This window comes from Cetorhinus maximus, chromosome 18 (assembly GCF_964194155.1).
Source record: "Cetorhinus maximus chromosome 18, sCetMax3.hap1.1, whole genome shotgun sequence".
In the NCBI taxonomy this organism is placed as follows: domain Eukaryota; kingdom Metazoa; phylum Chordata; class Chondrichthyes; order Lamniformes; family Cetorhinidae; genus Cetorhinus; species Cetorhinus maximus.
Window position 1 is genome coordinate 73,901,307 of NC_135896.1, and position 13,631 is coordinate 73,914,937.

At 39.9% G+C, this 13,631-nt stretch overlaps 1 protein-coding gene across 3 annotated transcripts in view; it reads right to left on the minus strand.

The window, feature by feature from the left end:
• The window catches only part of ubr1 (ubiquitin protein ligase E3 component n-recognin 1), a 180,988-nt gene that overhangs the window by 161,715 nt on the left and 5,642 nt on the right, over positions 1 to 13,631 (minus strand). For 2 of the 3 annotated variants that reach the window (XM_078562935.1, XM_078562936.1), the window contains exons 2-4: positions 9,794 to 10,050; positions 6,634 to 6,712; positions 4,344 to 4,451 (exon numbers count right to left, since the gene is read on the minus strand). In XM_078562935.1, the coding sequence (XP_078419061.1) occupies positions 4,344 to 4,451; positions 6,634 to 6,712; positions 9,794 to 10,050 (444 nt within the window). Of the gene's footprint in view, positions 1 to 4,343; positions 4,452 to 6,633; positions 6,713 to 9,793; positions 10,051 to 13,631 lie in introns of those variants that run through there. The other variant, XM_078562938.1, reaches the window with a different exon arrangement.

Genomic DNA, 13,631 nt, shown 5'->3' on the forward strand with positions numbered 1-13,631 from the left:
GTGAATGGAAAGATGCAATCATTGTAGGGAGAGCTGGGAAAGTCACTGCAGTCAATGCCATTAACACTTCTTGAACACTGATTAGAGGTGCTAGGTTTTGTCAAAGGGATACAATAATGTTCTGATTGAGTAAATTGCAGGTCTACTGACTTTCCAAAGACAAATACTTTGTCATATTCCATGTCCAGTTTCATTGGTGCCTTTTTCAATGGAAGGCTTGCTCAACAACCAAGATATTGCATTAGATACAACATCTAAGTGGCTTACTCCAGCTATTCTGCATGGAATCTCCACTCTTTTCAGGTGACCTCAATGTGTTGTCATCCCCGAACCTGAAGCCCTAAAATCTTTTATATTCCCTTAGTTTGATCCTTAATTCTGAGTGAATCTAAATAACATTTCAACCAATCCATTCCACATACTGTCAATGTGCAAGCTCTGCCCAATATGGTGCAATCAAATGAATCTGCGACTAGTACACTCATTACCAGACTGAAGCTTCTTGCGACCAGTGCAATTTCCTCAGACTGATCAATATCATTTTCCACTTCCAAACTGTGTACCATGCGTTGCTTCAAAAACCCTGTTGTTCCACTTTGGACAATTTATCACAATGATATTTTGAGTCACATCTGAAACAACTGTAACAGTTCCTCAGACATTCTTGGGGCTCATTCACCTATTTTTATTACACCAATCCTGTCTTCTTCCAGATCTGCCAAAAATGTCTCCATCTTCATTTTTTCTTATATGTAATTCTTCTGTTCTATTGACACCTGCGTCCCATATCTGAACGATCTTGAAAGGTCACGGTCAAGTCCTCCATCTTCTGCGACACCTCCGAACGTTCCATTCAGCTGTTGGAAATGACTGCTTTCCCAGGGTTTTTTTTTAAAAGGCATCAGGCAGCTGAATTAAAAGTGCGTCTATTTCCGAGAATCGAATTCCAGTTAAGACCAAGAGCCTGGCCTTGTAGACAATCCAACAATTTGAATGCGAGCACTGAAAATGGAATTTCCAAAGTGAATTTCTGCAATCTGTTATATAATCTATTCAAATCCTTGATATATTCCACTATGGAATAACTGTCCATCTTTCTAAATCTATCAAATTCTGACCATGTCTTGTAGGCATATTTCTTATAACTTTCATCCATGAAATTTAATAGAATATCCAAACCTTGGACAATTCAGTGTCCAATTGATCTGCAACCAGCTACTGATTTTGCTTTTGTCAGGAAGTGACAATGCCAAGGCCATACCTTGTTTTCTCTTCAGTCAAGCTATGACCCATGTCCACATATCCATTCAATTTTCCCACTGATCATAAGGTTAGGATTTGGAGAATGGCGGGGTTAATTATGCCCTGACACTTTATACCAGTCTTCAGCCATTTTTTTCACAAAACTAAATCTCTGTCTGGAAAATAAATTTTTCGTTTCCCAGGACATTGCTGCAGGAGTTCCTCAGGTTAGTGTCCTAGGTCCAACCATCTTCAGTAGCTTCATCAGGTGACCTTCCTTCCATCATAAGAAGTGGGGATGTTCGCTAATGGTTGCACAATGTTCAGCACCATTCGCGACTCCTCAGAAAATGAAGCTGTCCAAATGTAGCAAGGCCTGGACAACATCCAGGGCTGGGCTGACAAGTGGCAAGAAACATTCACGCTACACAAATGCCAGGTAATGAGCATCTCCAACAAGAGAGAATCTAATCATCGTCCCTTGACATTCAATGGCAAAACCATCGCCGAATACCCCACTGTCAACATCCTGGGGGTTACCATTGACCAGAAACTGAACTGGACTAGCCATATAAATACTGTGGCTACGAGTGCAGGTCAGAGGCTGGGAATCCTGTGGCGAGTAACTCACCTCCTGACTCCCCAAAGTCTGTCTGCCATCTAAGGCACAAGTCAGGAGTGTGATGGAATACTCTCACTTTGTCTGGGTGAGTGCAGCTCAAACAATACTCTTGACACCATCCAGGACAAAGCAGCTCGCTTGATTGGCACTCCATCCACAAACATTCACTCCCTCCACCACTGACACACAGTAGCAGCAATGTGTACCATCTACAAGATGCACTGCAGAAACTCACCAAGCCTCCTTTGACAGCACCTTTCAAACCCATGACTACTACCATCTAGAAGGGCAAGGGCAGCAGACACATGGGAACACCATCACCTGGAAGTCCCCTCCAAGCCACTCACCATATTGATTTGGAAATATATCGCTATTCCTTCACTATCACTGGGTCAAAAATCCTGGAACTCCCTCCCTAACAGCACTGTGGGTGTACCTACATCACATGGACTGCAGCGTTTCAAGAAGGCAGCTCACAGCCACTTTCTCAAGGAGAATTAGGGATGAGCACCAAATACTGGCCTAGCCAGCAAAGCCCACATCCCACAAATGAATAAAAAACAAACTTCACCTTTAGGCAACCATCCTTTTGTTACGTTATTCCAATCCGAAACTAGACACTAATATTTTTCTTGATAATAGGTTTATTCAGAATACAGTATTACATATGTCTGCTTCCTACTTCCCAGCCCTGTGCCCCAGCAGTTTCTCTTTATACTCTTTTGAGTATATCAGTTATAGGTGAGTGTAGCAAAATTAAAATAACAAATTAACCAATTAAACAAACCAATTAAGCAAACTGACAGGCCCTTAAAAGGGGCCAGTCTCTCTTTATACTCTTTTGGGCAGAACTTATTTAAACAATGCCCTTCATCAGTGTATCTTAACAATACAATTAATGCCATTAACAATCAGACATTCAAAGAGAAACTTGATAAATACTTCAAAGGGAAATATCTGCAGTTATGGTGAAAGAACAGGGAATAGGACCAAATGAATAGCTATTTCAAAGAATTAGCACAAGCATGAATGGCCTCCAGCTGTGCTATATAATTCTATCATCCTTTGTAAGCATTCCCCAATTCCAATCAGACATCAGAGTTATAAGCAACTGCTTATGCCTAAGAAACTAAGCTTGAACTTTCTTACAGTTGAGACTTTTGGCGAAAGGCATTCAAGTCAATCCTCCAAACTGAGCTCGAAATGAACTTCAAACCACTAGCAGTTGTGTAACATTGGAAGGCAACTCAAACAAATACTGTAGTTTTCAGTCACTGGAAAGGAGCAAACTCATCAAACATATCCTTAAAAACAGCAGTTCTCAACATCCAGGTGAAGTGAAAAAAAAATGAATCAAAGTATCACAGAGGGTCAAAAACCAAAAAAGACATTCAGCAAATCAAAATGCCAACCAAACACTAATCTCAAAAATAGACGAACATTAGGTGGCAAAGCACAACCTTCCTAATAGCATTAATCTATCATGCTGAAAAAAACTAATTAATGGACCTCAAGCTTTCCAATTATGTTGGTAAGACAATTGAGACCAATTAAGGAAGATGGACAAAAGCTTGAAGATGTGTGCTGGAAAAGGGATCAATTCAGGTCAAGCTGCTTTTATATTGTTTTTCAGCAACCATCTCCCATGCCAGTTGTCATATAAAGGTAAGTCTGCCAGATTTCGTTAAGAATGGTGGGCAAACCTTGCTCTCAGCAACTAGCACACTGGTCTAACTTGGCCAAAAGTAACAACTGTGCTATGAGCAATACAATCTCTTTGAATTCCAAGCACATTCTCCCACTGTAGTGATAATGCACATAGTGGTCATGATGCTATCATAACGCTATTATATACTGCATATTTAATGGTCAATTTGACACAGTCACATCGAGCATCCCTTGTTTCTCACGTGTCGGTGCAGACTCGATGGGCCAAAGGGCCTCTTCTGCACTGTGTGTGAGTGAGTGTGTGAGTGAGAGGAGAGAGAGAGAACACTGCCACTAAACAAAGGAAAGGTGGCGATATCACCCATAGAATAAATTTAGAAGCGCAGTATAAATTTGCAGGTCACTCTCCCAGTATCTAGCCTGCAGTAATAAACTCCTCACTGCAAGAAAAGTCAGTACATTTACATGGCACACTTTTTTTTAAAAATGGAACACTACCAATAACCATCTCTGTGAAGTAGAAGCATATTACGCACTTTTTATATGTGCAAGAAAAAGTTTTACAAATGAATAAATGCCAAATCCTAGTTCAAATGATAGCAATCTAAATCAACGAAAACCTAGTTTCCGCGGCAACAAACATGATTTTCATCACTCCACTGCAATTAACTTGGGGCAAACCAATAAAAGGGTGGGGGAGGGGGAGAGAAATTAAGAAAACATAAGCCTAAATTTAATTGATCTGTCTGGTCACCATCACTAGGCAAGCTACAATCAATAAAGATTAAATGCTCCTGGAAAAACATCTTACCGCAGTGTCCTCTGAGGCACCATGTTCATGCTTTTTACAAGCAGGTCCAGTCTTCCAGGCTTCAACATCCCCACAGTCACAAAATCCTCCTCCATAGGAAGAATTCATCTTCAATACACAAAGCAAACAATGTGTTCAATAATGCAGCAACATCAGTGTAAAAAATTTAGAGAAATAGCATGATCTTTACTGATACTCCAACATAATGCAACACAAAATAGTAAGATACCTAACACCCCTGTTCTCACTTGCACAGTCACAGAAGGAAGATTGAATTGGGATATCTCTAGCCACTATTACATGCATTTAGCAGCTGCCCAAGTGCTCCAGAGGCAGTGCACCAAACACTGGCTACAGGTGAAAGGCCCAAGTGCAAAAAACAAAGCTAATATTTTCTTATACAAACAAAACACATCCATACAATGTAACTGTTCAGAAAATGAACACTCTCATGGAATTAGTTTCATGCGGCAACATCTTGTACACGATTTAGTTTGGAACAGGTGGGGCCAATTTTAGCCTGTTTTTCCAGAGATCAACTAAGTCAGCACAAACTTGAGTACAGAGCCAGGAATCCATCTGGTGTGTGCATGTGTTTCATTTACAGTGGAATCAAGCAATCACCATTTTGGGAAAAAAACATGCTTTTAACAGCCTGGCCCCATAAGTCCTCTCATTGGATGCCACTATTTTCGAATGCTACTATGTGTGTGTGTGTGTGTGTGTGTGTGTGTGTTCTCCTAGTGCCTTAGCCAATATTTATCCCTCAACCAACATCTCTAAGTCAGGCCATCTGGTCAATATCTCATTGCTAGTCGTGGGAGCTTGATGTGTACAAATTGCCTGCCATATTACGTTACACGTTGACTAAATTGAAAATTAATTAGCTGTTAAAGAGTTTGGAGCATCCCAACATTGTAAGAAGTGTTAAAATCCTTTATTTAATGAGTGGAAGTTTGACTAATGTTAGATGTTTCTTTGAAGCGCACCAATCAGAGCGTGTCCTGTTTCCAGTGCTAACTGTAAGAAAGGCAAGCTGAAGTGATCAACAGCCAATGAAACCAGATTGGCCACACTTGACAAGCACTGTTTCACCTAACTGGCAACAACCATGGTGAACATCTTCACAGGGTCCAAGTCAGCTGAGAACCAGATGTGGAGTTGTGACATTTGCTGCTACTGTGAACCATAAGATTAGCTCAGCTAGTGACAGGTGGCAAGGTTGCCAGGAGCAATACTTTTTGTTTTTTACCTCTCTTTTAGCTTGTTCTTGCTTCTGGACAGCAGCTATTCAAGAGTCCTGCCACTTTTGTTTCTTTACTTGTTCCATTGCCACTCCCTTTGGCCTTGGACCATGAAAACTTTTGTAATTTAATCTGTCCTGTCCTCCATCCTATCACAGACCTACCCCCCTTTTACTTGCTTAAAGCCTATTAAATTTCCAACTTTATCCAGTTCTGATGAAAGGTCACAAATCTGAAATATTAACTGTTTCTCTCGCCACAGATACTATTTGCCAGACCTGCAGAGTATTTCCAGTATTAATTCTAAAAGGCTGGCAGCAGGGGATTGAGTGCTAATGACACATTATCATTCTGATCAGTTTGTGCTAGTTCTTAGCCATTTAATGCAGAATATTCATCTCATTACCGCCTCAAAACAGAAGTAAACTCTTTGTTTTTAAACACCAACTCAAAGTAAAGGACTGCTTGGCTATATAACAGTATTACAGCCAATCCCTAAATGGTGGCATAGTTTTTGATTCTTCCCCGCAAGAAATATTAGATAGTGGAGGAGTCAAGAGTTCCAGGCAGGCCTCTTCAGTACTGGTACATGCATATTCAGTCAGGCTGACAACAGCTATATTTCCTGGCTGTTTCGCTCAACAGGTGACAAGCGTAGCAGGTGCATATATATCCAATCTGACAAATGTTATTAAAAAGAACTCCTGTTAGTCTTATAGCTCCCAAACACATGACCTCCATTAACTTTATGGTCTAGGGGAGCAGAAGCACAACAACCATCACCTCCAAGTCACCCACCATCTTTCATAGTCGTTGGGACTATATCCTTGAACTCTCTATCTAGCGGAACTTAGGAGCACCTTCAGCAAATGGATGAGCAGTTCAAGGACAATGTGTGATGGACAATAAATGCCAGTCTTGTCAGCAAGATCCAAATCTCCAGAATGATTTATTTTTAAAATTCTTACAAGTGAAAATACTACCAAATGCTATCACAAATCAAATTAAAATGCAGCAAAAAACAGAGCAAGCAGAACATACTATACCTTGTACCGATGATTTCGGTGAACACTGTTTTGGAAACAGTCCATGCATAGCACACAAGTGGGATCTATTGCACAGTCTCTGTAACAAAAATGGCACAGTAACAACCACTTGCTAAATTCTGACCATATGTGTGACATTCTTCATCATGGTCATAGAATCAACCAACACAGGTCATTTGGCCCATCATTCCCAGACATCCTTCATAGAGCTATCCAATTAGTCCCCTACTCTTTCCCTGTAGCCCGTAAATCTCTGTTTCAATTATATATCCATTTTCCTTTTATAAGTTATTGAGTTTACTTCCACCACCCTTTCAGAAAGTATATTCCAAATCAGTACATATTGCATAAAAAAACTCTCATCTTCCTGGATTTTTTGCCAATTATCTTAAATCAGGGTCCTCTGATTACCAACTCTCCTACCAGTATAAGCATTTTCTCCCCATCTGTTCTATTAAAACCCCTCATAATTTGGAGTATCTCTATTACATCTTCCCTTAGCTTTCTTGAAAACAATCCTTCCTTCACTTCTGGTATCTCCACATAACTGAAGTCCCTCATCTCTGGTACCGTTCTAGGAAATTTCTTCTGCACCTTCTCATAGGTCGACAATTCAACATTTCTCTCAATTTCTGCCTTGCACCCTCCAGCCAACTATATAATTTGAAGCATGCAATATGGCCATTTTCATTTTTCAGTTCATTTAGTGTAGGCTTCCATTTACCATCCCTATCATGCATTATCATATGCCTTAGGCTCTGGTACCTGCTGAAAATTGTTAGTGGTTTCGATCTTGACTACTGCTGAATATCAAGCTGCAGACTAAACATGGAAAATCAGAGTTCTTGCCTTATTAATATGAAAAACTAAAATTATTTTGCTTGAATTAATTTTCCACATGTTTAAACAACAAAGTGCAATGCCCCTTTTTGAAATGTGACAGGTAAAACAATCCAAACAGGTTACATCAATGCCTCTTTCCTCCCGTGCAAGTCACAACATAGTTACACTTCCTCAACTGGGAGCCTAGTACTCTTGAACTCACCACTCACACAACTCACAAAAAGCAAGCTTAGACACTTGCAACAAAAAAACTGTTAACACTCTCTCTCTCTCTCTTCAGGTACCATGCCATGAGAAAGCATTGACGACCATGGTTATGCTTGGCAAGATACTGCAATGATTTGCCATTGCATTCTGCAGGTAGCGTTCACTACTATGGAGTAACAAGATGCTGTTCAGTTGACACAGCTAGTTGTGTAAGAGTGCTGATGGCACACAACTTAGTACTCACATTGTTGAGGTCCCAGTCCTGGCTGCATAACTGTGGAGACACGCTGAATGAAAGCCAAGTGTTAGAAAGAACAAGTGTGCATTATATAGCATCTTTCATGATCTTAGCATGTCCCAAAATACTTTACAACCAAAGAAATAATTTTGAAGTGGGGTCACTATTGACAGTACAGCACTCCTTCAATACTACAAGTCTGTAAATGAACGTATGGAAGAGAAGTCCTGCTCTTTGTCATGTGTACATGTTGTAAGAAAGGCAGAGACCGCAACTGACTGCTTGCTTGCACTGCACTGGAATGGACTAGGAGGGAAGGAATAAATGATGTATGGAATTTAGAGAGAGGGAAGAGAAACTGTTATTTCAATTTAAATTATTTAGTTGGTGGCTTTCACTGTGCTCTGCCCCACCTCTCCACAATTAAACCTTAAACTGACACTCTAGCTATTCTCTCAGATGGACGTAAAAGATCCTATCGTACTATTCAAAGCAGAGCAGGTGAGTTCTCCCTGGTGTCATGGTCAATATTTATCCCTCAGTGATTATGTTACTGGACCAATGATCTGAAGACCATAGTTCATATCCCATAATGGCAACTGGGGAAATTAAATGCAATTAATTAAATTAAGCTGGAACAAAACAAAATAAGAAGTTGGAATCAGTATTGCGACAATGAACCTACAAAAATGAAATTATCAAAAAACCTATCACATTCGCCAATATTCTTCAGGGAAGGATCTTATCTGGTCTGGCCTATATGTGACTCCAGACCCACAATGTGTTTGACTCTTAACTGACTTCTGAAGTGACCTAGCAGACAATTCGTTATATAGGTATGGTCAATAAATGCTGGCCTTGCCAGCAATGCCCACATCTTGTAATAAAAATAAAAATTACATTCTTATTACCTCATTGGCATTTGTGGGATCTTGCACTGCACAAAATGGTTGCAAAACTATGTGGGACATTCTGAGATCATGAAAAACACTACATAAATGCAAGTTTTGTTTGTTCGCACAGCATTGAAATAGCAGCCTGGATTATTTGTTTGTGTCCTGGAATTGGAATTGAACCCATGACTTTCTGACTCGAAAATAAGAGTGCTACCACTTTAACTCAGATTAAGAGCAGCAAGCTTTGATAAGGTGGCAAATCATCTGTATAGATGTTGTCTTCATACGATGCAATGGGATTGGTTGGCAACATGTTTACGTTTGAGAAACAGATTTTCTTGAATTATGGGATTATGACCCTGATGGCACTCAGGAGAGACATGTTATTCATGAAGTATGCTACAGCATGCTATGAAATGTAGCAAGGCTTCACAATGAGAAAGTACTCCTTTCTCATTGTGAAGCCTTTCCTTGCCCAACTACTAAATCCAAGTCTTAAAGACTCTTCAAGTTTATAGCTATCTGTAGCAGTGTCAAAGGTGTCACCTTTTGGATGTCCTCTCATGTGAGCATATCACATGGCGCTATTTGAAAAGCAGGGAAGTTCTCCCTGGTGTCCTAACCAATATTTATCCCTCAATCAACATGAATAAAAACAGTTTATCTGGTCATTATGACATTGCTGTTTGTGGGAGCTTGCTGTGTGCAAATTGACTGTCGTGTTTCCCTATATTATAACAGTGATTTCACTTTAAATGCACTTCACTGGATATAAAGTGCTTTGTGATAGTAAAAGGTGCATTATAAAAGCAAGTTCTTTCCTTGCCCTGGTTTCTTTTAAGAAAGTAACAGTATTTCAGTTGTCTTTGAATTCAGTGAGAAACAAGCAAAAGATAGTTGGTTGCAAGAGGGTTAAAGCCATTTACAAAGAGAAGTGGCCAGGAGCAAAATAATGCGCTCAATTTACACATCTCACCGACAGGAATACGTTGTTTCTCCCCCTTTGAAAACTCGACCACAGAGCTGTGAAGAACTATTGTTTTGTTCCAGTTTTGCAAAACCATCTGCTGGGGTTTCTCCAAACAGAAACCACTCCAAGGTTTGAAGTAATGTTTGATAGGCCTGCTCATCCTCAGGTGACTTGACTTCTGATCCCGAGCAATGCACCGGAGGTACATAGTCCTTCAGGTGTTGATATATCCCCAAACACAAATCAACTCCTTCCTGCCAATTCTGTGTGAAGAAAAGTAAATGTCAGTTACAACCAAAACTTCCCACTTTTACCTGCTGTACCAAATAACTCAGTTACTGTTTTGCATTCCCACATTGAACTTATCACTCCAGACCACCTACGACCAATGTTTCCTCTAAAGCTACACGGGAGCACGGCTGTGTAGCAGTCCAGAACTTACTGCACATGGAACAAACAGGCCACATACAAGAGGCAATTCCTTTAAAATGTACACATACACAAACAGAAAATGCTTGAAACACTCAACAGATCAGGCAGCATGTGGAGAAAGATAGGGTTAATGTCTCAGGTCAATGACCTTCAGTCAGAGGATCTGATAAAGGAACTGAAAAGCTAAGAACTTACATGTCTGGAAGGTGCATCCCATACTTAGATTGCAAAACAATTTACTGCTACTGTAGGAATGTGTTCCACTTAGAAAACTTTGCATTAGTGGCACCTAGTAGCAGAACACTTGAATATCTTCGCTGAGATAAGAAAATGGAAGTGGTGTGAAAACTTGACTCCAGTGGTCTCCAAGGACAATCTGTGGTACATAATTCAACCATAAGCAAGTATTATTTCTTCCCAGCAATCATGAATGGGGTTGACTAGAAATCACTACGTTGGGTTCAAATAGTCCTTTAGCAGAACAGAAAATTGTGCATTGCTGAAAAAAAAGACATGCTGTCAACACTTTTTGTCTTGCACTCATCAGGGCAGATTCGCAAGAATACCAAATTTCAAAGGGAACAATAATTTTAACTTTTCGACTAAACAAAAGCTTGGGGGACAGCCATTCCCTGGTTCATTTTCCATGGCAATGCCTTGGCAGTGTAAACCTGCCCGGTTTGAATTTAAACAAAAGCTTGGTAGTTTCCCTGGTGCATTTGCCATAACAATACCTCTACCAATCAGAGACCACTTGCCAGCCAATCAGCACCCCCTTCTCATGCAGTATAATTGTTGTTGTTTCCTTTGAAATTTGTTATTCTTGCGAATCTGTCCTAATGAGTGCAAGACAAAAAGCTTCAACAGCTTGTCTCTTTTCTTTAGCAATACTTAAGTTGGGTTCCTGGCTGAACTGTTGACTATCTCTTAGCAGAAGTTTCAGAAAAAACAAAAATAGTTTAGCCAATTGCTGGTTTAAGCACTAACAGTCTATAAGCATTTGACAACCCCGTTGCAGCAAGGTTTGCTCTCTGTGATAGGAGGCTCACGATAGCAGATATCTTACTTAAAAACCCACAAGTTCAGCAAATCACATCGTAACCAGAAAAGAATGACTGAATACCACAGAGCAGATATAGGGACCACATCATTTCTTGTTTTGTAATATGCTACCAGCACTGGGACTTTCCTTCCTACAGTTCTAAAACATATTAATGCCCTATTTTGGTGCATGTACTGTAACTGTGAGCACCAGCTGCCATAAACAGGGAATTCATTGCTACTTTTTCCTTTATTTGGATGTCACTGGTAAGGACAGCATTTACAGCCATCTCTAGTTTCCCTGAGAAAGTCGTGGTGAACCATTGTAACTGTTTAATACAACTGAGTGCCTTGCTCGGCCACTTTCAAAGGGCAGAGACTGTGAGTCGCCAAAGTTCCAGAAAAGTGTTGAGAATACTAGAAATAGGAGAATGTTAGGTTGTAAACAATTCTGCTTCAAACTGTCCATCTACTTCCCCAAGATGAAAGAGGATTAGGGTCTCAAAGATAGGTAATCAATATTCCTACTTTGATACAAGGCCCATGTGATTCACGTTGCACTAGAGATGGGTTTTGAGTGGGAAAGGATCTAAGACACTATTGAAAACTCACAGACAAGGTTAATTTGCCAGAATCTGGGAGAGGGATAGCAACTATAGGCAGCAAGACACTGTGGTTCACCACACAGGACTGGGGTGGGAGCTTGCGCTCAGATCGGAGAGGCTGAATTCATGGAGTTAAAAAAAAGGCTGGAAGATCTGCCTAGCTTGCACTAGAGGAAGAATCTCTGGTTAAAAAAAAGGTCACTGTGAAAGACAGTTTTGAGAATAAAAGTTGGCAGGCTGAGAAAGGAAAAGTACAGGGCTAAAACCTTGGGAGAACTGAATTTCTACTTAAAGGACAGAGTAAAATGTATCTGTGAAGTGTGTTTTCAGCTGTGCTAAAAGAAAAAAGGGAATGTTCTGTTTTGTGGTTTAATGTGTAAGTTGCTTACAAAGACAGTACTTAAGTCCATAGCGCTTTTGGTCTTTTGTTATTGTAAAAGTCTTAAAATGTGAAATTTGTCATATCATTTCAGCTATTAACTGGAAGTTATCAGTCTGTACAAAGATCATAACAAAATACAAGACAGACCAGATAAGGAGGCAGATTTCGTTCCCTAAAGGCATCAGTGAACCAATGGGATTTTCTTAATTACAATAACCTAACAGCTTCATGATCACTTTTACTGATATCAACTTTTTAATTTTCAAATTTTCTGAAAGCAAATTCAGATTCTCAAACTGCCACAGTGGAATTTGAACATGTTCTCCGGATTATTGATCCAAATTCCTGGATTACTAGTCCTGTAACATAACTAGTACACCACTGTACTGTTTATGCTGCTCAGTTACCAAAGACATTGAACTTTGTACTCACCTCTGGGAATCTTTCAAAATTTCCTCTCAACAATTACCACAATATTTCACTTCCTTTTATGCAAATAAGCAGCTTTAGGAAAACAAATCAGGGTAGACCAGCTAACTTTAAAGATCAAGAATCTTTTTCTTCTGACCCACAGACTAAATCTTCCACAAATGCTGTTTTTTGAAGCAATTTGCACACATCTTCACACCCTTTCCTTGGTTTATTTCCACGCTACCTTTAACCTCTGTATAATCCTTCCAGCAATCAGAAAGAGTTATTTTCATCTCATCAGTCTGGCTTGGACCAGAGCCCACGTTTCTGAGATAAACGCTCCAGTTAAAGGAAACATCAAGCTTTCATCCAAAATGATCAATTCCTCATATTTCATGGGAAAACCTCACTATAGTACTGAACAGCTGATTACAAATTTTGGAGGGGGTGAGGGTAGCCATAGATTGAATTTGCTCATAATTATTTTTGCTATTCCTAAGACAGGTTGCTTCCAAAGCAATAGTAAAGAGCATTTTAATTACTATAGCATACAGTGATTTGGATCAGAGGACAAATGTGAATTTGTGACCAAGCTTAAAGTTCTTTCTGAAATCTCTCCAAAATGTGATATTTTTAAGACATCCTGTTTCTTTGGTACACAAAGTACTAAGTTTTTGGGAGAAAAAGGACTGTAGCTCACAGTACACTGTGCAACAGATTAACAGTATGGTGAAGCATCAAGGGAGAGGGCTTGCTCCCACACTCCCCTCTCTCACCAAAGAATGTAAAGGGGGAAAGAGGAAGCAGGGCCATATAATATCACAGAAAGAAAACAGATTCTGCACCAGATGAGGTGCATTTTAATTGCCTAGTCATTTGCCTTTATGAATGAGCACATGCAATTTTGCTGTGACCTGAATCTCATTCCCAAGGAAGGAATCCCTGAAAGTAACTGGGTGACAGCTGGGCTAAA